The sequence below is a fragment of the Myiozetetes cayanensis genome, unplaced genomic scaffold (assembly GCF_022539395.1).
Source record: "Myiozetetes cayanensis isolate MyiCay16 unplaced genomic scaffold, myiCay2020 scf13, whole genome shotgun sequence".
Classification (NCBI taxonomy): Eukaryota; Metazoa; Chordata; class Aves; order Passeriformes; family Tyrannidae; genus Myiozetetes; species Myiozetetes cayanensis.
Window position 1 is genome coordinate 7601828 of NW_026086937.1, and position 26529 is coordinate 7628356.

The window sequence follows — 26529 nt, forward strand, 5'->3', positions numbered from 1 at the left end:
AGTTCCTGTAAATACAGGGCAGCCTTTGGCTGCCAAGAACAGTGCTTGGTTTGGCCCTGTTGCTTTGTTTCTCTCCCATGGAATGTGTCACCACAGGCACAATCTCTGCACAGCTTAGGCTTGAAGTACAAATACACCTGTAATGGTTGCAGGTCAGGTAAGGTCTGACCAGCTGCTGGTGTCTCTCCATGGACCGCTGTGGCAGCAGTGGCACAGCCCACGTGGACAAATGTCTGTCTGTAAAGACACAAAAGTGGATTTACTGCTCAAGGACTGCTTGGAAAACTTGGGAGTAAAAGCTCAGGATGTATCACTGTTCCAGAATCAGGGAATGGGATGGCTCAGGCAAGTGATGACCAGTTAGTTTGATAATTGCAGTGATGAAGGGTCACAGGGGACCTAAATAGTAAAGAACCTAAAGGTGGTAATGCAATTCCAGGGAATATTGGTTTATGAGCAGAGGATCTTATCAGACAATCTCGATGCTGGATTTTTCTTGACATTCATAGAAGTTTGATAAAGTTAACTCTGTTAATACACTCAGATTTCTCTAAGGCATTTGACAGAGTGCCAGGTAACATTCTGAGTAAAACCATGTGTGATTATTAAATCAGCATGGCCCATATCCACTGGATTAAGACTGCCTGGAAGATCACAAAAAAACCCCTAAATTGGAAATGAGGAGTCCTCATCTGATGAGTCTGCTTAATTTGTGCTCATAGTGTGGGGAGCTGCATTCAGCCCAGAGCAAATCAGTACTCATGTCTGGGAAAAAAAATACAGAATCATTACCATAGAAAATTATGGGAAAATTAGAGACAGTATTACAACAAAACAAAACCAAAACCCAAACAAAAAAACCAACCCACCCCACTCAAAAACCTAAGAGGATATTTGAAGGCTGTTCATATTTTGTGAATTGTCAATTTGTTTAGCATGCAGTAGAAAATTCTGAAGAGGTGTGTGACTGATAAAAATATGAAGACTTTTTTATAAATGCAAGCACTACCCTAAAGGAGCAGATTTTCCTAATGTTGGTTTATCTACTGAGACAGAAAATGGGCTGTGTTTGCATTGCACCTGTCTCACGTCTATACAGGAGTCAGGTGTTGCCAGCAATTGGTGTACAGCTTTTATTTTACACATATCTATCTGCTGGCAAGCCAGTATTTGTCACTTAAAGTGTGTTTCTAATCTGAGAAATTCCCACAGAGCAGACACCTCTGACTGAGGGGTTATGCTGTGCAGAGTACCACGAGATCTGTTTTCTCTCTAGACATCAGTGATGTGTTCACATCAGCCTTGCAGGCACAGCTCCCAGGTGGGGCTGGTTTCTGAGGTTCCCAGTCAGCAACACCAGTAACCAGAGCCTGGGCTGGCAGAACCTGTGGGGGGTGAAGGATTAAAAAGCACACCCTGCTCTTACAGTCCACACATTTACAGACCTCACGTGTCAACTTCTTGACTTTCTGCTGGGAGCCCTTGCTCCAGAAACCAGAGCAGGAGAGTGGACATCAGCCGTCAATCCCAGGAAGAGCAGGTTTACAGCAGCCCCGTGCAGAGCTGTGCTTGAAGGCCCAGGAAAATATCGATCAGACCACAGACTTTTAATAAACACATACTCTTTCATATTTCAATATAAATGCAATTTCTAAATATTTCAAAATATCTGATTTTTTAAACTTTACAAAGCACGGCAAAGTACCTACCAGGCAGTGCCTTCTAACCCACACCCTCAAACACTAATGTAAATGACAGCTATTAAAATACTCTAAAGAGTCTTCAGCAACCTGGTCCTCTCCTGCTCTCATCAAATCTAATTCCTATTTGGTTTTAAGGAGAGCAGCATTTCAGCTTGATACCATCTCTGGTGCGAGGAAAGTTCTTAATATACGTTTTAAGATGTATTGTATATGTGCATTAGTTTGATTTTTAAGCAGTGTCACTTTTAGGAGGGTTCTATTTGTATGTGGTTTATAAGCCAAACTCAGTTAACAGCCACAGATTTTCCTTATGAGAATAATATTTCTACTTCAAACGGGGAGCTTGGCTTGAGGAAACACTTAGCTAGGATTGAAATTGATGATTGTCATTCTCCGAGTGCTCAGGTGTCAGCATTAGTTACCCACAGTGTGGTGGAACTAATGTAACCAAACTGTATTTTCCTTATCAATTTATAGATGAGCTATTACTTTAGAATAAAAGAATAAATCTGGAGTGAGGGGTTAGAATGGCTGGCCTCAAACACTCTCCTCGAGGCAGTCTAATTTGTTATTATTGCCTGTGGTGTTCTTTGCCTTCAAAACATTAGGCTGAGGCTGGAGGTGACACTTGGTTTGTCAGAGACCATTTTTACATTGCTCTACACACCTCAGGTTGTGTGGATTCAGGGACAAAGCAATATTCCTGAAAAACACCACAAACTGTGTTTTGGTCAAAGTGAGGGAATCTGTGAAGACAATCCATCTGGATCCTACGTTTTGCATGTAACATGTACCACATTCCTTACGCTGCAGCTGCATTTTGGTGTGTCAGCAACATTAAGAAATATTAATAGTTTTCTGTGAGCTGAGCACAAGTACAAAGCCCTTGTTCTTACATACCCTTAGTCTTTTTCTCCAGTCAGGTGCTCCACTACATTGATACAGATGGGATTAACCACTCGTGAGGGGTCTGTGCTGGGCAGGGGCTGCCTGTTGTCCAGCAACATTCTTGGATCCACTCGCGCAGAATTCCCCACAACCCGAGCCAGTCAAGGCAAACCCCGTTACTGTGTTCGTAATTTAGTTGCGTGGCACAAGGGGGAGCTCAAGGTTCAAATTGCTGCTGAATATTCATAGACTGTAAGGAACATCCCCAGCCAGGTTCTGTTTTAAATTGTTCAGTGCTTTAAACTTAACGGTAAAATTATGATTTCAAGAACGTAATAGTTTAATTGCTGGTTTAATGGAACCACAGTTACTTGATTTTTTTTCGGTAGAATCCATGCAAACTGTCTTTTTCCTTTCTGCTGAGTTAAGACACAGTAATTCACAAAGGGTTGCTTGTTTTTTGAAACCTGCTCAGCTCTGACAGTGACATGCAGAGAGTCACTCTGCCGGCTGAAGGCAGTCTTAGAACTTTGGGGCGATGGCTCCATGAGCTTTAGTAGAGAGATGAACTTCAGCAGTAATATTGTTCTGCTTAGCTTGTGATTGGAAGTACAGGTACTAATCACTCCTCAGCAACGCATGTGCTGTTGTTACTTGAAATTCCACTGAAGTGGCAGCGCGGTTGCTGCCGGTTGCCTGTTATGAATGCTGTGTGATAGGCTGGGCAGCTGCATCCTCATGGGGTGACCACCCTGCTGTGCTCTCACAAGTGGCTCTTACTTCTGTTTCTCCAGGTTGCAGACCTGGCCCATGTAGAGCAGTGCCATTAAGCCCAGGCTTTGGTCACGTAACAAATTTGGCCTGGGCTGAGCTGATCATCCAGTAATTTGTAATAGTTTTATGTCGTACCTTTTCGTGTGGATCGTGTATTGCTCTCTTCAAGATGAAAACTAGTAAAACACTGATTAAATGGTTTTTTCTTCAAGCAATTTGCTGTGTTTGCACCATTTGCCAGGGGCAGAGCTGTCGTTAGGCTTTCAGAGATGCTTTTTCAAAACAGATGAGAGATCATTATTGCCGAGCATAACTGTCTACATGGAAGGCAAGTTGTTTCTGATAGTATTTACTCTCGTGCCAAGGCAAGATCCAAACAGGAGCTTGTAAGTGTATGTAAAACTAGACAGATACACTGAAATAGTTTGTACGCCTCAGGGATTAATAGACTCTTAGTTTAGACACTAAAATAGAAAATGAAGAGAAATAATTTACTTTTGGCCAAATTGATCTCAAATTTTTTCAGTTAATTTTTTTGCTGTCTAGAAAGAGGTGACTCATCTAAAATGCAAGCACTAAACTACTCCCTCACCCCCCACATCTTTTTTTGAGTAATTTTAATCTCATTCAAAAGCCTGTTCTCATTAATTGTTTGTTAAATGCAATCTCAGAGAGTAGAGGATTGACATGTTTAATAAATGTCTGCAGAAAATACTTAGCTATTCCTGATAGGAAACACTTAATTGCAGTTCAGTAAAACAAGAGGACTTGGTTTATAGCTTTTCTACCCAGTTACTTTGGTAAAAGGTTTTCTGTGCACTGGTAGGACATGACAGTCAATGCTTTTCATCCTCTCGCTCCTCTTGTCTTTTCCAATATTTAAAGCCAGTGGAATTGTGCATAAAGTAATTTTTCCTCTGCAAATCACTGTGAAAAGGATTCAGAAATCTTTTTTTTCTTCAGATTTTAAGGCAGTCTGTAACTGGTCAAAACCTTTTAATTAATTATGTAAGACTCTTTAGCCGCTCTCTAGGAGGAGTATTTTTGTGTTCACTGTCACGTCACAGGGACACACAGGGATACACACACGGACACATCCTTCCCTCTGCTGGCTGCCATTCAGGTCCTCATGCTGTGCCCGGCCTGGAAGGCTGCAGAGGTCCTGGGAAAGAGCTTGAGGAAGGATGTGTATCCTTGGCTCGTGCTGCACTGCTGGGAATGGGACCAGGAGTGGGCAGGTTGGTTCTGACTTGTTCCAGGAAAGAGGATGGGGTCTGTGCCTGTTCAGGGAGCACTGTGGGACTCTGTCCCTCCTCTGTGCTGGAACCAGAGCAGGAGGCACAGTCAGGCTGCAAAAGCCCCTGGGTTCCTGTGTGTCCCTTCCCTTCGTGGTATCATCGTACAGTGTCACAGTACAAGTCTGTCTGTGCTAGCTGATCAGCAGAGGAGGTGTCAGAGATGACTGTCTCTGTTCCATCTCCCTCTGCAGGAGCCAGGGTCTGGGCTAGTGCCACCAGAGGTGGTGTTCAAAAGGGACACCTTCCGAGGGGCAGCCCCACTGGTGCCATGGCAACCCAATACCCTCTCCATCACCTCCTTCTGCTCAGCCCTGCCCCTGTGAGCTAACTCTAATTAAGGGAACTCAAATGACCTGAAGGTGACAGAAGCTCTTTTATCTGGTCAAAGCTGCCAGCCCCATGAGCAGTCAGCCTGCCTGCAACTTCCCAAGCAAGGGGGAAGACACTTGGTGAAGAATTTGAGTCCCTCACCTCAGAATGAAAAATTGCCCATAACCATGTGATGTGCATCGGCCTTGTACTGTGCTTATCGTTTTTCTCAAAAGAGGAATTGAGCATCCAACAGTGTTAGCTGTGTAGGCTTAGAAAGTTTTTCCACCTGCTGAAAATCAGCTGTAATACTTGTGAGCTGTTTGTAGTGACTAATGCCTGTTTCATTTGCCATCAGTCACAGTAGTACCAGCCCAACCCGCCCCTCTGTGAAGTTGCTCAGGATACCTCAAAGATGAACGATGCTATAGACAATTGGAGCCTGTTCAGATCCTATTGTAAATGTTGAAATGTCACAAGCTTTCTTTTTTATCTTTTTTTTTTTTTTTTACTTCATTACATCATTTATTCTTTGTCTGTTATTTGTTTTTTCCCTTGGTCCTTGCTGTTAATCATCACGGTATTTTTAGCACACAGATAACAAGTGGTGCTTTGTAGCTGATAGTTGTGCCACAACAAACTGCCTGCTATTCTCTCATTCTTTTTGTCTTGTGTTCAAAATGACTTTGGTTCTCTGTGTTCTTTAATATCGTACATATCTTAAAAAGAAAAAAACCAGACTTCCTGTCTATTTTTTCCCTTCTTTTTTTTTTCTTTTTAGCAGAAAAACAAAACTAGCCCTCTTGTCTTCCCTCCCCCCCCCCCATATATTTGTAGGCCTTTCCTTATGCCTGAGCAGGTGTGTATTTCCCAATGCTGAGGGATGTCAGCTCCACTGTGTGTGGTGAGCAGAAGCTCTTTGCAACTCAGGAAGGACTTGAAAAAACAAACAGGTCAGGGCAGCTGTTGAGCTTGAGGAAAGAGCTATCTGTCTGTTTGGCCCATGGCAACCACTTGAAACTATCAGCTCCGTTTTTAACCGGGGATGGTCACACTCAAGCTCTCAAGTACTTTGTGTTGCACCTCATGTCCCCAGAAAAGATAAGGAGCTGCTGGAAAGGTCCTGAGCTCTGTCCTGAGCACTGTGGAGGTGCTTGTGCTGTCAGTGAAGTGCCCGTGGTGTTCTCTGGGAGCAGCCAGGAGAAGGCAGCCAGAAGGCAGCTTGTTTGCTCCTGCAGGGGGTGGGTGAGGATTCCTCCTGCCTTAGCTGTGCCAACCCACCCGTGGGTGTGTGCTGACCACGGGCAGGTGTCTGCTTGGCCTCATGCCTGGAGTGCAGTAATGGAGACTGCATCCTGATCCTTACAGTGCGCCAGGAGGGCTGAGAAGAGATTCCAAGTGCAGCGTTGCACCTGGAGGCAAGGATTCCAGTGATGTGATGGGTGACAGACCACTTGGATCAGTGGACCTTTATGTGGGAGGGTGTAAGAGGCACCTCTTTATTGCTGCTGCTCTAAACCAGAGGGGACCAAGCAGGATGTAGTGGGTGGGTGGTTGTGGGAGGGCAGCATTTGGTTCCTTCCAGGTACGAGCTTAAGGTTTTTAGGTTCAGATGATAAATAGGAATTGGATGGGACAGGGTCCTTTTAGGATCCCTGCTTGAGGCACCATAACTTCATCCCCTAAATATAGACTGAGAATAGTAAAATGGTATTACTAAACAGATTATTTGTGATTACACTTACATGCAGAAAAACCCAGGTCAGCTTGGGCTTTCTGAGACAAGGGCTGCAGGAGAGTCCCTGCCATACTGCAGCATCAGTCCCTCTGTTGTGTTTAGCACAGTGTCCTTTAGGCTTGTTTTTTTTCCATGTTACATTATTCAGTCTGTTTATTTTTCTGGTTTCAGGTGTCTATACCCTCTAGCTAAAAAGTAAAAAAGAAAAGCTTGTGGGTGTACTGCATTATATGTGTGATGGGAAGGTTGAGTTTACCTGAGAATCTCATGATCTGCTTCGTGTTTACTTACTTGGGGATTTTATGGGGAGCACTTTTATTTTGTCTGTATCTAACACAGAGGTGTTAAAGCTCTTGCAGGGGTGTCAGGGAAGGGAATCTGTGCAACAGAAATCCAAACTGTAGAGGAAACGTGCCACTAATTTGTAAATATGTCATAAGTGGCTGTTCTTCCCATTTGCTATCATCTAGCTTAGAAAGAGCCATCAAAAATAAGAATGTGCTTCCCATGATTGAAGTGGGTTTCCGCAGGACAGAAGTCTCTGTGACACTTGGGCTTTTAGGAGGAGAACATTTGCAGCAGGCGAAAAGGGATTCCCTGTCCTTATTTTTCTTCTTAGATTTTCTTCTGCACAATATTTTGTGGCATATGCATTTGTGTTTAATATGTTTCCCTCTAACAATCTGGTCCTTGATGTTGTTAATCGTGCAGAGAAGTTGTGTGAATTTGTGTTGTTATTTGTCTCTGGGGCAGCAAAGTATGAAATCATGAACCCAGGATTGTGACCTTATTGCAAAATCAAGCAGGAGGGAAGCTAAATTGTGGAAAGGAACAGTTTCAACCAGATGTAAATCTCCAGCAGTATTAGCAGAAAAATAGAACAGTATTGGTCAAGTAAATTGATTTTTGTATAAATATGCTTTGTTTCGAATTTGTGATGACAGGAAAATCTTTCTACATCTGACCTCTCCTCCAGTGCAGTTATTTTTGTGAGAAGTACCAAACACTTGAGCAAGGAAAACAATGCTTTGTATTTAAGGACAAAATCATGAATAGAGGCTGCACAATTTCCCACGTTACTCTTGAGCCCTTCAACCCTGACCTGGGTAAATACTTCTCTTGGACGAGTGCAGAGACATTTTTATCTCCATAAGTAGACCATATTGCCCTTTACTATTATTAACATTTTCTGCAGTGTTTTCAGGAGCAGTGATTTTTGCTAGGTACTGAACTACTGCAGCAAATATTTAGTTAGATAAAAGTTAGAGCAAATTAAAAGTGTTACATGCCTAAACTGCTTCCAAACCATGAAGCTGGCACTGAAAATGTCAGTGTTCAGCACGTGCTCACGTGGTGCTGGTGTGGCAGAGGCTTTGGGGCGTGTGTGAGGAATTCCAGCAGTGACAGTGCCTGCAGGATGATGGTGACACAGGATATGTCCAGTGCATTTTGGCTGTTGGTGTTTTCCAGTTGGGGAACAATAAACATTCATTGTCCTGATCTGTGCCAGTTAGCCAGCTGCAAAAGGAAGGAGTTGGATGAAATGCATATATCTGCTGGTGAGCTGAAGAGGTAGCTCATAGCTTCTGTAATAAAATACTGCTTCCTCTATAAGGAACAGAACTTGTGTGCTTTGGAATGATGAATTCAGCTGTCTTGATGGTGGAAAAGATTAAGCAAAAGGGAAGGAGTTTAAAAACTCTTGAGTCAGGAGATTTGGAAGTCTTAGTGTCTGATCTCTTTCTTTACAGCATTAAAGCCTTCTATTTACTTTTTACTTATATAAAATTTAGCGTCATCATCTTACGGATAAAGTTTTTAACTTGGAAATAAGAATAAATTAGAACTGTGCACCTTGCACTCCTGCAGCCAAGAAAGGGTCAATAACTCTTTCATGTGTGGCTAAAGGGCCAAACACCTGCTGTGAGATATTAAGACCTGGGCAGAAGTGGAGGCACTGAAGCAGATAAGAATTGCAGTGAATAGCTCTGCACAAAGATATCGGGAAAACTGTGTAAGGGATGAAATCGAATGTGTGTGCATTAGTGCATGTTTGGAATCCATAATCGTCTGAGACATCCCTAAGGAGCCAGAGTAGCTGGGGAAGTGAGAGTGGTGCAGAAAGTGCAAATCTCAGCTGCCTTATACTTGAGCCTGGAAGAGGGAGGGAGCCTGGTCTGTCCAAATGCCTCCTTGGCATAAAATAGGAAGGAAAGCTGGGGTCACGTTGGCATAATCAGCAGGGTAGATGAAAGGATGTGGAAACAAGCCTGGAGATCACAGCTGTGGGAAGCACTAGAAATGGAGACAAGAGACTTGGAATGGCAGCAGGAGCAGTGGCACTGCACAGTGGTCCTGCTGTGCTGTGGACTGAGCAGTGTCACAGTGCACACCCAGGGCTGTGGGGCAGGAGCTGCAGGATGAGTGGGAACGGCCCAGTGCTCAAACCAGGGGGATTAGGCAAAGGCTGTTGGAAGCCAGAGTTCAGTCCCATTCATTACTGACAGCTGTTCTTTAATCTTCCCTGTGTATCTAAGAGCATTTGGAGAGACTGCCTTCTGAGGAAAACTGGGATTTTGACCTCTTATTATTAATGTTGTTGTTTTGTTTTGTTTTGTTTTGTTTTTTACCTTTGCTTTTAATGAGCCACAGGCAAGGAGTTCTCCCTGTGACATACGCTGGATAGTGTGCAAATTGGGATATTCCCTGTTTTGCTTCATAAAAATTTCTGTGCTGGGATCGTAGAATATTCTTTTGCATACCCGTGGTCATCTGTTAAGAGTAATTCTTAAGTACCTGCAACCAGGGCTTCCAGAAAGGCAATTGGATTCTTACTGCCCTGGCCAACCAGAAGTCTTGTGAACCAAATATTGTGAGCCCTTGCTTGATGCTCGTTCTCTCTCCACTGATGAGAAGTTTATTGTCAGTCTGCTTTTATTTTTTTTCTAAGTCCTCTCCTCTCCTGAGACTGTGTTTTCTTTTCTGCTGAGTCAGTCCTGTTTTCCACTGGTGTCTTCCATCTGGCAGTCTTCTGTTTCCATTTGCTTTCCACAGCCCTCAGCACAGAGTGCACGTAGCCAGTCTCTGAGAGGTGCAGAATCAGATTCCCCATCAGGATTTAGCTTGGCTGTGTCCTATTTGTGCTTGAAGAAGGCTCTCCCCTGACCTGAGAGTTACTGAGGAAAAGGTGTTTCAGATGAGCTTTTCTTTTCCCTTAGGAATGGCCACAGATGTTACTTTGATAAGTATATACTGTTTGTTTATTGTTCTGTTTTCTGTTTCTTGAATCCTTTTGATGGGGAATGGTCTTTATGCTCCCACTTAGGTTATCAGCTTTTGGGTTTGTACCATTTTCATTGCTCATTAGAATCAGTTGGATGGGTATAGAAGTACCATTTGTGTGTCCTGGAGAGTTTATTTCACTTTAAACTAAAGAGCTTTCCTATCTGATGGTATCCTAGGCAAGTCCTTTCTTTCCCTTGACATCATAAAGATTGTCCAGTTAACGTCTACAAACTTCTTTGGTGCTTTCAGTGTGCCTGGAAGGCAGTATTAACTTTTCATATACCTGGGGAAAGAATGTAAGCTGCTTCACCAGCAACCTGTAATAACTTCTTTTACAGCACTTCTCACGCATTTTGCAATATTCTGTGGAGCTCTGGTCAGTACATTTTCAGCTTGATTTTGGACAAACTGATGAACTCATCTTTTTTAATGCTGGTATCTCTTAACATGCTCATTCCTTCACGGAGTTGCTTTTCACTTTGATTTTCAGGCTGTTCATGGGGTGTCATCATCCAGTCACTTGAAGCCTTCTGGTAACTTAGTTTTGTACCTGCAGTCTTAAAACTGTCTTTATAATTTAGGCTGCAGGGTTTTTTTTTTAGCCCTGTAGAAGCAGAGAAGGACCATTATAAATGCTGTCTGGCTTTGTGATTTTCCTTTTCTAATTATCCCATTAGCACACTGTATTTGTCTCATCGTTTTTCCATCATTGCTAATAAACAAGATTATTTGTGAAGCTTCCACTGAAGCCTATTAGAATAGTTCTGACTGAGACGGAATTCACACAGTGTCAGTTCTGCTTCACAAAATCTTCTGAGTATCTAAACTCTTTACATGCCAGACTTGAGCTTTCTTGTAGTCTGTTGGCACTTATTTAATAATTTCAAAATGAACTCTTTACATAGGTAGTTTAAAGAAGATAAATCTTGCTCTTGGAGAATATTGCACCAGTTGTGCTCAGCTGATAATTTACAATTAATGAAATTGTTTCTCTTTGGGTGTGAATGATCTGAAGTATCCAGATTTTACCCTGGTGTGACTCCACCTACTCCAATGGAATTGCTCCTGCTGTAAACTGGCATACAAGACGTGGTTCTTTCCTTAAAAATACAAAATGCTGCACTGTTTTTCAGTTTTCCTAAGAAATTATGTGACTCTCACCAAAGCCTGCAGCCCTGCATGCCAGGCCTTGGAAACATCTGCAGCCTTCAGGATTTCCCAACACGTGCCCTTGCCCAGAGTCTGTTCAGGATGTTCCTTGTTAAGAGTTCCCCTCCGTCACATGCTCTTACTGCAGTTCTGCCACGAGTAGAGGCCTGACTGAAACCTTTCCTGTAAACAAGGAATACACCCATTCAAGTGAGTGGAGCTAACAGCAAAGTGACCTAATGGATCAGGCTACTAAATAAATGTTACAGTCCTGAAATCCTCCAGGATTTCATTCTATGAAGCACTCACGCACTGATTCCTTAGGTTGGGTAGATGAGAAGGAACCAAATTAGAAGACAAAAGCAAAATCTGCAAACTGTGGTAGTTTTTTCTCTCATGGCTGCTGATTATCTGACAGTAAATTTATCAAGATGTGTTTGCTCTCTTTTTTTTTTCTTTTTTTTTTTTTAATGAAGTGTTTATTGTGACATTTTAGGGAAGGTGCATTTAGTTCCTAGAGAGTAGTGCTGGTCATGGATTGATCGTTCCTTTCTTGGAGACCTCTCAGCCTTGTGATGCTCAGTGACCATGACCCAGGTTTGCCAGGCTGGTACAGAAATGACAAAACGTGTGAGACAAGACATTTCTGTGAGCAGGGCAATTGTGGGAGTCACTTAGAGATGAAGCACAACCTGTCTGTTGATCAGTTTTAATGACAGGAGTAGGGAAGAGGTGGGGGGAGTCACCCACTGCCACTGTCATCGTGTGGAGCAGCTCAGGGACAGCTGAGACTGAAGGGAATCCTGTGCTGGCTCTTCCTCATGGAGAGTTGTGTTTAAGCATCAACAACACTGCAGGAAAATGGCATTTCCTTGTCTTCCTTGAAGTTACTTAGTGACAAGTAACTGTGATAGCCAGGGAAGGGATGTACAGTTGCCACGTGTTCTGCTTGTTCTTTCCGTTCTGTGAAGTGGGCAGAGGGGTTAATCAGATCAAAGCTGATAATCCTGATGAATTATGTCAAATTCTGCAACCATACAGTTTCTGTCACTGCTCTTAGTAGTTGGTGCACACTTCTGTGTTCCTTGAACTGGGAGAAAATCCCTGTAGGTCAGAGGGTCACGTGCTCCAAAGGGCTTTGTCTAAAAACCATAAGGGAAGTGTCCAAAAATTATTAATTTGGAGACACCACAGGCTGCTGTAGATCAGCAGTGGATTCATATAATTGAATTTTGGGTAAACTATTCCGGCCCAAGGGTCAAATTATGAATAAATATAAGACAAAACACACCATCTGGTGAACCATGCTTAATTTGACTGAATTAGTTGTTCAGTGGATCTCAAGACCAGTTAAGTAGCTTATCCATATTTCTCATTGCTTCTTCTAAATTTCTCATTGCTTCTTTCTCATGGCCCATTCAAAACTCTTCCCTTCCCTCTCCCCCCTCACCTTTTAACCTCCAGGCCATTAAGTGGGGGTGGGTGATGTCTGCCCTGACAGGGTGCTCAGGATATTGCTGAAATAACCAGCCTACTGCACGATTGCCTTGGCACATGGGAGCCTGTGGCCAGTGCCTGACTGGCAAACAGATGGGACTGAGAAGTCCTCATTTTAGTCCCCTGCAGTTGTTATTTGCACAGGGCCATCTCGTTCTGGGTGGGTTTACAGGCAGAGTGTATCTCTGGGGTACTTCCCTGTTTCAGAGGTTACTCCCCAAGATGAAAGAAGCAGAGCTGGGTGTGGAGTGCTGTAAAATCTCGCTCTGTTGCAACACTTCCATGATTTTGCTGTAAAATTAGTGGCTTGCTCTAGACTCCTCTGCTTTAGTAGGCTGGGGGACAACTGCTGATTTTTGGAAGGCTGAGAAAGCATGTATTTTCTTTTAGGTGGTCCAGTCTGCAGTTTTTTAATGTGTTCTTCTGCTGGGGGGAGACGGGCTGTTTTTCTTGCAGAGGAGTTTATGCATTTGTACAGAAAATACAGGACAGTCATGTTTTAGAGATAAATGGTGAAATGTGACTTTTAGAGTCTCAGTCATAAAGACTTTTCGCTTGCCAGTATGTCTCAGAAAGGTGTTGCTGTTTTAGCCCCTATTGGTCACAGTGGAATTATTCAACCAGTACCATCAAAAAGGATGAAAAAATGCATAACAGAAATTATTTCTGCTTTAAAATTGTTGCCTTGATGATGTGCGGAGTGTAATTATATTTTCTTAAAAGTGTGGTTAACAAATTAGAAACATCTCAGCAAATATGTATTTAATTTTGTAGGCAGTGCATTTTATTCTTATTCTCCATGTATGGCAGCTCTCAAGGTTGTGTGACAAATTATTTCATCAAAAGCAATTTCTGTCCCATAGAGATGTTTATGGCAGTTCCTGTATTCCACTGAAGTGAATATGAGGCTCAGATTTTCTGCCTTGCCATGTGATGTTTGACGTCCTATTTATTCCGCAATTAAATAAGAATTTTGACGCCTCTTGTGCAATTGTGTTGGGCCAAATACTCAAGTGGAGAAAAGAAAGCTAAAAATGTAGAGAACTGCATTCAGAGATGGAGTTTGGGTTCTGGGTATCCTGAATTGGCAGGGCAGTTGACTCTGAAATGCTCAGTGCAGGTTCCCAGCATTGGGAATGCGGTGAGGTCTTGCTCCGTAATCCCCCCCGGTGAGTGGGGGTGCTGGAGCTGATTTAGGAGAGGGACGGGCCATTGGACACAGGAACACAGCACTGCTCGGGACACAGCTCAGGGCAACAGCACTGAGGAATGTGGAGCAATGGAATTGGTCTCCCAGCTGGAGGCTGATGGCTAATACTTAGCAAAGCTGCCTGCAGTATCCTGGCCTTCTGCAGGGAAGAGGGAACAGAGAAGGAAGTGGTGTGAAAACAGCACTCTGTTCCTTGAGCTTTTTTGGCTGAATATCTTCACTGGTTACATCTATCCCTAATGAAATTCCAGGTTATTTGTGTTTTGTATGTTGTTTTTAAATTATTGAACCTTCTAAAAAGCCCTATTTGTCTTTGAGGGAACCCGGTACCTCAATACCTTTTCATATGAGGAATTAAAAAGAACACAGAACACGAAAGATCATCTGGCTTTATTTCAAAATGGGCGTTTAGACTCAAATATCTTGATATATCTTTATATAGAATATAAAAATATGTGCCTTCAGTTGAAATGCAATGCCATGTGGAAACAACATTTCACTTTTTACCTTTAAAACCTGTGAGGAGCTGTGCTAGCTAAGATTAGAATAATTGATACTGTTCCTCTGAAATACTGAAAAATTGGGTTTGGGACTTTGGGGGTTTTTTATAATTTGCTTTTTGCTTTTTAAGGTATCACAGCTTAGCCCAGTCAATCAGTGGAATAACACTGGCCTGAGGCTTGAGGTCTGGATGAAAATTCTGTCTGCACATGCTGTTCATCAGGCACCAGTGTAACAGTTACTTTCAGGATTGCTCCAGTGACAATATTTTAATACAACTTTCCAGGCCATTCCTGCTGACATTTCTGGGTTTAGTTTGAATAAAGTACTAGAGCTGTAACCAGAGTTAACAATTCTGTGCTACAATATTTCAGTTAAATTGCAGGTTATTAAATAAAGCAAGCCAATTTCTGATCTTACCTAATGTACATTTCCAGTAATTCAGGATCTGATGTCAACAAAAAAAATGGTTTAGATAGTGCAAAGAAGTAAAGTAATCAGATTATCTTTCAGGAAATGTATAGTGTTTATTTCAAAGTATTTTAGTGTGATACAGAGCTAGGAGAAGGATTTGCAGTTTACAGGGTGGGGTTTTGGGTCAGAAGGACATAATGTTTATTTCTGGTGCAGTCTTTGGTTCTTGACTGGGATGGACTGGGGGAACTGCTCCCTTCTCTCTGGCAGTGCAATTCTCCTGCAGTTCTCTGCTCTGTCTCCTCCTCAGGAGGTGTAGCCCATCTTCAGCGAACTCACCCTCTGAGTCTTCCCAGGCTCAGCTTTGGTCTGGCAATGATCTCTCAGTGAGAACACACAGGACAAGCGCAGCTTGTTATGGGTGGTTATGGGAAAACCCAAGAGCTGCTTTTGTTGGTTTCTGCAAATAAGTCTTTTGCCTCTCTTTACATCAGCTGTTCACCCCACTCATTGGGCAGGTCACATCTATTTCACCCACCAGGGTCTCTGGTTGATTTTGGGGCATTTCCAGTTGTGCAGGTCACGTTCCAGACCAGAGCTGGGCCAGTTGTGGCTTGCTGGAGCCTGACCTTAGCAGGCAGATGCAGTCATTGGTGGCTGCCACAGTGAAGCCATACTAGACCAAGGAGATAAAGGAACTGGTGCAGAATTCACACAGCTTGTGCATGTGGTCTCTGATTTGTGAAATACAGGTAACCTGTGTTGTGAATCAAATCACAAGCAATCTGGGCAGCAGAAATACCTGTGCATAATGTATGCATGTGTCTAGAGCTTCAAGGAGTGAGTCCTTAAACGCTTTAGGGACACTAGTGTCCCCTTTGTCTCCAGGGACTGTCGACTCCTTCACACCAAGTTGTCCTATTTTCCTGATAACGGTGTGTGTAAAAGTGTGTATTTAGCAGCAGCAATATGTGTGAGTTGGCTGAGATTGACTTTGCCCATTTTGGGTCCCTTTGAGCACTCTGGTGTTAATGCTGAGCTGATTGTCTTTATGCAAACTCCGTGCAGTGCTGTAGGTTTGTAACACTGCTTAGGGGCATTTCATGGAGGGTTGTGATTCACAGGGAAAAAACACAGTAGCATTTACCAAAAAACGCCCCAGCCAACCCAGAGGGGAAACAATTCTGCATTCTTTATCCTGGACTAGAGTGACATAAGCCTCGAGAGCAATTCCAATAGCTCTGACCAGCAGCTGAATGGAGAGCAGTCAAGCAGTGAAAAGGAAAACCCTTCCTTTTGCTGCTGTTGATGAGTTTCTGATCAGACAAAGCAACACACACAGGGAATCACCAAACAGACTGGTGGAGGCCAGGAGCTGACCCATTAAATTGAATTTCTCCTGTGTTGCAGCTAGGTGATCTCAGGAAGCTGTGTCAAGTGTCCCTGTACTTCTAGAGCATGTAATCGTGTGTTTTCACACAGTGAACTGTGTGGAGCAGTCAGCAGATAGTGGGATTGGTGAATAAAGGTAAAGCTAAATGTGAGGGAGACACAGCAGCGTTGTTATATCATCCAAATGAATAGATGTGCATTGATGTGATCCATACCAGTCTTGACTTCACAATAATACTTTAGCTGAGTTCTTCCTGGGGACATCAGTCCAGCTCTCCGAGTCTGCTTTTAAGATCTGAACCCAACCATCATTTTGGACATGCCATTGCATCATGAAAGTTTATACTTCCAGATCAGGTACACAGCAAGAAAAATTAGAACATTGACTTTAAAAGACTCAGTGAACAAAAACGTACAAACTCACTTGAAAAGGTTTTCCTGAATGTTTGTCCTCTAAAAACTGTCTGGCTATTAGGGCAAAACATGATTTTTTTCTCAATTCTTTGTTCTAAACAAGAACTTGAGAATGTTGGTTATAAAGGTTCAAATATAAAAATATGAATGAAATTAACCTCTCTGTGGCTTATGAAATTTCTGTTGGTTCATGACTTGAATAGTGTGAAGTGATGAATGATGCTGCAAGAAACTGTGACTTTTATTCTGGCTGGCATATTTAAAAACATAAATATTTTATTACAAATTTCTATTCCCATTTACAAAATATTTGCTTTTTGTATGCCCCCTGTAATAAGATTTTTGATTCCAATGGACATGGTTCCAGTTACTGATGTTTCATTTTTTTCTGTTTTTCAGTTACACCAGCAGAGTTGTTTCCAATGGACTGAAGGCACAAATTAATAATCCAGAACTGAAAGTCAGAGGATTGGACCCACTCATCAGTAATTTAATTGATAAACTTCAGCACTTTAATCAAGTAAGTAATTTTCCAAGATAAAAGCATTTTATCACACAGCTGAAGGTAAAATTACTATGTGGTACTACTCATCATTTACATTTCCCAGGATCCTGGGTCTGAAATAGCCATGGAGTGGGCTTGTACTAAAGGCAACAGAAGATTCTGTTGTTCCACCTGGGTTATGAACTCTAATGAGGCAGAATTATTTCTCTGGGAGTCGCTCCACAGGTATTGATTACCTGGAGTTAATCCTGGAGTCCACAATGGCAGGGGCACAGAGGAACTCCTTCGCCCCGCAGTTCATGTGAACTGTGGCTCCAGCCAGGTCGTGTGAGTGCCTTCAGGAGTCCTGTGATATTCTTGACTTGGAGGACCATCTCCTTGTTTGTGCAGCTTCCTGCTTTTCAGTGGTGTAGATGAAAACAGATCAAAACCAAAGTGAATCTATAAGGGCGTGACAACCGACTGCACAGAATGCTGAAGTCAGGACAGAGGGTGCTCCAATATGAATTAACCTTGTGCCTTTGAAGGCATTTCTTTGACAGGCCTTTCCCTCAGCCCAAAAGGAAAGATAACCTTCCAGTGGGTTTGTCAGAAACGTGATTAACCCACGTCTGCCTCTGTCATCTTTTTGAATCTCTCAGATGCATTCTTGGTGCATCTGCCATCTTTCAAAGCTGACTGTGCGATGCTCCTGCTTCAGCACACCTCTTTGTGAGCTCTTCCAGCAGTGCCAGCCTAAATGAGCTGGAGCTAACAGATTTAACAGAGATTGATTTTCATTTAGAGCAGGCATGTTTTCTTGTCAGCTTGGAAGAATGCTTACAGCAGTGTGTTTGCAGGCAGAGGTGTTTGCACATTAGCCTGCTCGTAATCTTTCACCATTAAAGAGTGATCGAGCATGGGGATATAAATAGTAGGAAGCCTCTGCAAAATTAAAGTCCACCTTTGTGGGTGGGGTGTGCAGGAAGAAAAATAATCTGTGCAGGTGAAACAGGAGGAGGAGGAATTGCTTAGTCAGGATGTGGGAGGTTACGAGGACTGTGGCTGTGACTGGGAGTCATGGTCTCATCTCTTACTTGCTCCTGCAAAAGTACAACCCTCCTTTACCTCTCATCAACCACAGGTAGTAAATCCATGATCTAACCAGTAATTAGTGTTTTTGTTAAATCTTGCTTGGCTTTCGTCTTCTTTTCCTGTTCTGTAGGCTGCAGTTTAGGAATTCTTTGTGTTACACTGATTTAACTCACCATGGAGGATTACAACCACCAGTCTGCTGTGGTACTTAATATTACAGGGAAATAGGCATTATGTGGTCAGATTGATGAAAAGGATAATTCATTATTTATCTGCCTTTGCATGTTACAAAGTAGAGTGTTAATTTACTTTATAAATATTAGATATATCCATCTGGGTAATAGTCTTCTATAAACACTGACAGTAGGAAATAGTTAGAAATAGATTAAATTAAAAGTAGCTGTGTATTGGAAATTCTGTTTCTTTGCTGTAGAAAAATAAAACTCTGCACAGTCTCATAACGATCTGCATACCAGTTTTCCTAAGTTACATACGTTTAAAAAACGGCTTCAAAGAGCACTTTTTACCCAGAAGAATTAAATCCAATTCTTGGCTCTTCCTGTAAGTTGGAAGTGTTGCTTTCTGGTACTTCTAACTCTGTTTTAGGAGAATATCTCCTTAAGTAAATATAACTCCCATCAGATTGAGGTGCTTAGCAATAATGGATTCCAAGGGTGAAGGATTAAACAGAATACTGATTATTGCCCTAAGATGGTTCGTTCTTAAGTACTTGCGATGATATAAATTCCTTTGATCGTAATTTTAGTAAGATTTCTTTAGAGATCAAAGCATCAAAGAAGTTGCTAAATATCTAAGACTTTCACATGCGACATCAAACATGTGTAGCTGTTTTCTGCTTCTTGAATTTTCATCTCAGTTGTGATATTATTATACAAATAAAAACTGACACTGAAAAGCTGATTAAATCAGGAGTTTAAGGTGTCATCGATAGTGTGTGTAGTCTGTAGGGTTATACAGAATCCCATTATTTATTTTACGGGCAAATTGATTTTTTTCATCAAAGTATTTTTTTCGAGGCAATGTGTAAGGTGGAATTTGAACACTGATAAAATAAGATGTTGTCTTTGTATCTCCTTAAGTGCTTCACGCTTGAGACACGGTTTTAAGCAGTATTTGCACACTGCATACACAGAACCAATCCCAGAGAGGTGGGAAGCCTGGAGAACAGGGAACAGAGCAGTGCACATCAGAGGTGATTTGGTGTGTCTAAGCCCCAATAGTCGTCTCTCTCTTAAGTAAAATATTTCTAAACTACCCAGAAGAAAGCATATTCTTGGATAGGAGAAAGGTGTGCTGAGATTTTTAAAGGATTAACATTTCTGTCTCAGCAAAATGAGCTCCATCCATGCTGCATCTATCCCTCAGGGAGCCTGGACCTGTTGGCTCTCTCTCTCTCTCTCTCTCTCTCTCTGTGTGTTTTGCAAAGGTCCATGTTTTGGAGAATGGGAACCACCTGCTGCTAGGTCAGTTTGTTGAGGTTGTGCAGTGCTGTCAGTGCAGGATTCATTTTTTTTAAAAGATGATAGCAGAGCCATTCTTAACAATTTCTGGAGCAAATCTAATTGCTGCTGTCTTTGATAGATCCTCTTGCACCTTCTTCTTCCACTGCTGGATCCCAGCTCTTTGCTATCCCTCCAGCTCCAGCTGCAGCCTCCGTCCCCCGTGCCGGCAGCGCTGGCTGCGCACACAGCACAGCGAGGCAGCAGGGCCAGGGGGGCTGCAGGAACAGGGCATTCTGGCCAGTGTGAGCAGGGCTGGCTTGTCACTGGCCACGCAGAAGGAGCAAACTATTCACTCCCTGAAATCCAAACCTGACAGTCTTTGGTGCACAGCAGCCCTTTCTTTGTTAGTTCTGTGTTAGGACTTAGCCACAATGTAAAAGACTGATAACTTCAGTGACCCTAAATCCCACGGACGTGCACAGAACTCCTGTCAGTGTGTTACTGTTCTAGTTGGTGCATCCCAGCTCCAGCACATTACAAATAATCTGTATGGAAGTCATCTTCCATTTCTGCCTGACACTTAGGCTGACACGCCGGTTTGTTGGAGATTATAGCAGCTCCTCTCTTTTTTCATCTGGGACTTAAATCCTCACCACATAGTTGTTGTCTTTTTAAAAAAGTGATTATGCAAATAGCAGGCTATTCTATAGCCACTTGGCAAAGCCGAAAGTAAAGTGAAATTTAGGAAATACTATTCAACAATTACTGTTATTTGCATCCCTGGCAGATAAGGTTGTTGAAGGGTTTATTGAAGCTACTGATTCCCATATAACTAGAATTACCAAGCTACAATTTACAGTAACTTTCAGTAATGCAAAAACAGATCAAATGAAGTCCCAGGTTGATTTTGGAAAAATAGCAGTTAGAAATAACATCTTCTGCTCCCTCTTTTCTGTGAATAGGGCAGATGTGAACTGCAACTGATAATAAACACATAATCCCCCGTTACACCTTTTTGGAGTACTACTACTTGCTGCATACTTGCACTTAAATATGTTTTAGTGGTTTTCTTCAGCATAATGCTCTCCATAGTTCAAACACAAGTGGTTCTGAGGCCAGGGTTAAAAATCCTACAGGATCAATTGCACTGAAAAGAAATGAGAATGCTGGGAAAAGTGGAAAAGCTGTGACTATAACTTTATTAGCAGGGATGCCTCAACCTGCTCAAAGGATTATAATATAATAAGTATTATACAAGTATAACGTGTTTGTCTTTTGTCAGCCTAAATCTAATCTAGACAGATTTTGTGAGTCAGTGTCTTTTGCTGTTGTCAGAGATGAATGCTTAGGGCATGGCTGTAGTTCAAGAAAACAGTGCAATTAGCCTAGTGCATAAAATGAGAGTAATGTCAAAGCTAATCTTGCTGAATCTGGATTCACATATTTTTTTTTTTTTTCCCCACCAAAGTCTCATGGATCTGCCAACTGAACTGATAAATGCATGTAACTTAATTCCTTGCAGATTTGTACACAGAGGATGTGTACAGCAAGGTTCAAAGCAACAGCACTGAGATGTTTCATACCAATAATATGAGCCAGCCATAATTTAATCTCAAATGTGAATTTAATTGGATTAGACAATAGAGAATAATACAATAAATAATTTAAGTACTACTTAATTTAAAAGTTTATATTTTTTTAGACTTGTGTAAAATTTATTAGATTATGAAGTTCTTATTTGAGATTTAAGTGGAGACAAGTTGGTTTGATTTTCATCCAAAGTCACAGCTGACTTGGACCAACATTCGAAGTTTTCTGTTCTTCATTTCATCCAGTGAAAACATGGAAGGAAAGGTAGTCATCTGAGAAAGACTGTTGCTGTGTTGCTTCTAGTCCTTGGGATTTAAGCAGCCCCAACAGGGTTAGAAGTAACATTGCTTACCCCCACATGTCCCCAAAGCAGCAGAGACTTGCCACTCTTACAAAACAGAGCACCTTTCCCAGCACTGCCACATGTCTGGATTTCAAAAGCAGGTCCCTTTTTTCCTATCCAAAGCATTTAGAGACTGGACATTTCTTTGGGGTTGAAGATGTTCCATGTCACTTTTGGAAATGTGAAGAATCAGGAAATCCCAAAGATACTCATTCTCTGTTCAGTGGCAGCCTGTCTAATTTCAGGCATGTAAAGTGGGTGCACAGGTTAATAGAAGATGACTTAGGGAAGGGATCAAACCCAGTCCTGGCTGTGCAGTGTGTGCCAGGTGCTGACAGTGCACAGGTAACACTTCCAGGGCTCTCTGGATGCACTGCTGGCAGACTCTGTACAGGCCCCCAGAAGGGGAAGGGCTTTGTCCCTGCACAGCCCAGGGCTCACCATCACACCCTGCTGAAGGTGCTGCCCCGACACTGCTTTTATCTTTCACAAGTGATGTAGGACTCACATCGCTGCTCAGCTGGTGAAAGTGGGCCCTGACACCACAGAGACTGTTGGTTCATCACTGCAGGTTTTGGATACTCTGGATCAGAGAAACCGTAAAGATGAATCTTGTCTCAGCTTGTCTGCAGTTCAGGTGCAAGGAGATTTTCATTGAAGCAAACACTTCTGCAACTGTGATGGTCCTTTTTGAATTCACATCACTATGACGGCAGTAACAGCCTTCACCACCTTCATCTCCAAATGCAAACAGCAGTAATAATTGAATTAATATCATAGTTATTGGCTGATTAATGAATAGCAGCAAGAAGTGCATATACTTCAGGAAAATAAAGATAGAATTAATGAAACCTGAAACAATTACATTTAAAGTCTTATAATGCCAGGAAAGAACAAATGAATTCTTTGTGTTTGTTTTTTTTTTTATTTCCTGCTCTGCTGTATAAAGATTGTTCACCCCTATAGTCACGTAAACTGTCATTTCAGATTACTTCATCAGTTACACAGTTTGTTTCTCATCCTGTTTTATTTTCCAAGATGTTTGTCCTTATTAGACTTATGGGTTGTTTGTCTTCTCCCCTGCTAAGTCAGACATGTCTTTGCTTCCAGATACAGATGCTGAGTGCTCAGCTTCGATATAAGTTATGATCTTTTTCATATCCATGTGCAGTGAAACAATTTATCTCACTGCTTGAAACTGTCCAACTTACTCAAAGACTGACCATAATCTTTCTCTGTGTGGTCTCTTGTATGGTTTTCTATTTCTTAGGAGATATATATATATATACACACACACACATAATGCATGTTGTATAAAAGTTTTGGAGACATCAGATTTCCTCATATCCATGATCAAAGCAAGAAAAGATAAATAAATGCTGCCAGTCTGGGAAGAAGAACCAAAGACCTAGTAGCGATGTAACTCTCTTGTTCCTTTAAAGAACCTGGCAGATTTTTTTTCATATACAGTCCTTAGGAAGTCATCTTTGGGTCCACTGTGTTTGCTTTTGCAGCTTATTTTCATATTGACTTGTCAATTAAACTTGACAAAATGCATCTGCTCCATATTAGGAGATTCTTTTGTTACTGAGAAAAAATAAAAATCACTGGGAAATGCTTCTCTCAATACAGGCTGTAGCTCTCAGGCAATTAAACAGGCTGTAGCTGCTGATTGCTTGGGAGCATTTTTCTGTCACGGCTTCCATTAGGAGGAGGAGAATTCACAAGAAATAAATAGCAGGTTGGGCTATCTGAAGTTGGTCAAAAGCCTGTGCTGGTCCTAGGTTTCTGCAAACTGCTATTGCTTTGGGATCAGTAGTTTGTGCCCCTTCCCTGTTTCTGATTCAGCCATCCCAGGTGGGGCTGCTGGAGTAAGGAGCTCACAGGGGAAGGAGCAAGGACAGGCTTAGGGCTGTGGACAGCTCAGCTGGGCTGCTGTTGGAAAATACGTGGGAGTGGCCATGAAGGAAGAACTCCCTGAGATTCCCTCTGTCTGAATACCTTGTGGGGAGGATGGAAAAGCAGAGCAGCCAACAGTGATTCAGTCTCTGGGCTGTTCATCTGGAGATGTGGGATCTCCTCGCTCAGGGCTGGGCAGCTCCAGTCACTGGGCTGTGGGCAGTGGTTTTCTTCTCTCAAGTGCCTTTATGTTTAAAAGAAGAGGAGTTTGGAAGCTCTACCCTTGGTTCTGCTGTGGCATTAATCTTGTCAAACCAGAAGTTTGTCTGTGAATCAGAATAGGAAAGCTCTTTCTAGTCCAGCCCCACTGAAAAAACATCTCTGGAACATTGTTTTCTGGAGAGCATATGTTAACATTGTAATTTATTGCTAATTGAGGTATGTATCATCCCTGCCTGAATTCAGTGTACTTTGCTGGCCTGAGGTCTGCAGGTTATTTGCTTGGTTTTGTTAAATATGGTGAGTTTAGATACAATTAAATAATTTTAATTAGAATTGAGAAATTACCTTTAAGTACTAAAACCAGCACCAAGATTTCAATAGAAACAGTAATCATTGAAATAGTGGCTCCAGTAAAGTAAAATTTAGCATTTTAAAATAAGACAAATCTAAATCTCAGTGTAAATCCAGCATATTTTATTATATGCTGGCAAATATATAATGCTGAAATCGTCTTTTATTATTCATGTGTCGTGGCTCAGAGTGTGCTGTGCTGTTTGTCTTGCAAGCCTTCTCAAAAATTATTTGCCCAGATGGGCCATTGTATGTGTTTTGTTTTGCTCATTGAGGGAAAGTAGTCTTAATAAATCGAAATCACATCTTGAGTCACAACAGTGACTTGAGCCAAGTCGGGCAGAGGGGTGAGGGGGAGGTTCTGTTTCAATCCAGAACTGAGCCAAAGCATTTCACACACAGGAAAACATGGTTTGAAAAAAAAAAAAAAGTGTGGGGTCTGTCCTTTGGCTTGAGTGCCCAGTTCTAGTGGCAGCTGATGAGTAAAACCTGAGCTGACACTCAGAGATGAGCTGAGAAGTGTTTTGGATCCTGTGGTGTAATAAATGGCTGCAGGTGAGGAGCGGGTCAGGCTGTGGAGGGCTCTGCTTTGACCTGACCCTTTGGAAGGTGGGATGGGAACACAAGGGTTGGTGTGAGCACCCAAGGCCAGGCAGGAGCAGGAGCAGGGGCAGGAGGCATCTGGGAGAGTTGGTCAGGCCTGGGAGTGTGGGATTGCTACCCTGGGCATGGAGGCAGCAAAAGGGAAACTTTGCCACCACTAATGGGAATCCTGTGGTTTCTCCCCGCCTCAGGAGCAATGTATCACTCTGATAACTGCTCTCACTGTGGTGTAGGGTGCTAACCAAAATGTGTGCTGTGTTATTGTTCAGCAACTTTTAGGAATTGTTACTGTTCTTGACCAGCAGTGGCCCTTCATAGGGGTTGGCAGAGAGGAGGACACCCAGCTCTGACTGATACATTAGCCTATTTGTTTGGATGGTAATTGAGTTTTTTACAGACAGAAAGCAGTCATCTTTGAATTAATTAAGGTTGTCAAACTGAAATGATAAACTCTCTGTTATGTAAATATGTCTTCTTTTAACCCATCAACTTTTTCTGATCACTTGAGTAATTGTAAGTCATATACATTAAGTAATTGTCATTAGAAGTGTGATTATAGTATTCACTTTTGACCTAATTCCTGAGGTACAATAACATGGTTATTTTTGGAGGCGGTAAATATAATAGGAAAGGAAAGCGAGATTTATGGGCTGATCATTGTTTTCTTTAGGGTAGAGTAAAGGTCTTCAAACAATTGATTGATCATTGGCCAAAAGCAAGAAAAGGGTCATTTTCCTCTCTTTCTATTCCAGTACTGAAGGGAGGAGAGAGAAAAAACTATGTAAGTGAATAAATCTAAAGACTACCTAAACCCCAGACTTAGTTTTTAAAGCTCAACTGGAGCTGTACTGCTGGTGACAAGTGGATTAATGCTGCTGAAGTATTCAGCCACTTCCCAGCTAAAGCAAACAACTTGGTTCCAGCAATAATTTGGGCCGTGTTTCGGCACAAGTTGACGAAACAGACCTGGACTGGAGAAGCTGCACGTCAGGTGTCCCTCTGAGAGGTTTCCCTTGCCTACAGGCCTGATGTACCTGCCCAGTTCCAGCCCCAGGTGCTCCCTGCACAGCCCATCAGAACGGGAGCCAGGCCATCGACAGCACCTGCAGCCCCCAGGGCTGGGCTGCTTTACCAGGTCCTTTGGGACAGCTTAGTGTGAATGATTGGTACGGTTCATACCTGTCTGCCAGGGCCAGCTGCCTGTGAGTGCATCCCCTCAGTGCAGCTGCAGTGTGCAGAGAAGCTAAAGCCTCTGATTCAGTGTGGTGCCACGTGTGTTTGTGTGGTCAGTGCTGTACTTCTTGGAGAGCAAAATAAAGAGTTAATAGTAGGTGTGAGGTAAGGTTGTCTGAACTGCCTGGTTTCACTATCTAGTCCCTAAAGGCGAAAGCAGCCCCACGAGCAGGCAGCAGAGAAGTACTTGATCTGTACTGCTCTGCTGTCAGTGTCCATTCCCTTACACTGGGGAGTTTAGAAAGCAAGTCTGAATACTGGAGACAGGCCATGTCAGGAACAGCTTTTGTCTTCTACTTAGGGAAATGTTGACAAGTATTTAGTTAATAGGAAAGAGTAAGGAAACAATCCTCTCGTTTCAGGCAGAAACCACTACTGTGAAATAGCTATTAAAGAAATTTGGTCTTCCAATAGACCTGTTTTGCTTCTGACACTGTCTTAAGACTGTTTTGGTGTTGTACATATTATCTGTAAAGGTTCAAGTGTATCACATCTCACACATCCCTGAGCCATGCTGAGAGTAGTTCACCAAACCACAAAGAGATCCTAAGATATCAAACTCTTATTTTCCTCATTGCCTCATGAGTTCTTCTGCCAAGCTGGAATCAAAAAAGCAAGATGTGTGTAGGTGTATCAACCTAATAAGAAAAATCCCAGAAATACCACTTTGACAC

The 26529-nt window shown here is 42.4% G+C and overlaps 1 protein-coding gene across 2 annotated transcripts in view; it reads left to right on the forward strand.

The window, feature by feature from the left end:
- Positions 1 to 26529, forward strand: part of LOC126636261 (glypican-5-like) — a 340020-nt gene that overhangs the window by 171811 nt on the left and 141680 nt on the right. For both annotated transcript variants that reach the window (XM_050308265.1, XM_050308264.1), the window contains one exon: positions 16972 to 17092. In XM_050308265.1, the coding sequence (XP_050164222.1) occupies positions 16972 to 17092 (121 nt within the window). The remainder of the gene's footprint in view (positions 1 to 16971; positions 17093 to 26529) is intronic.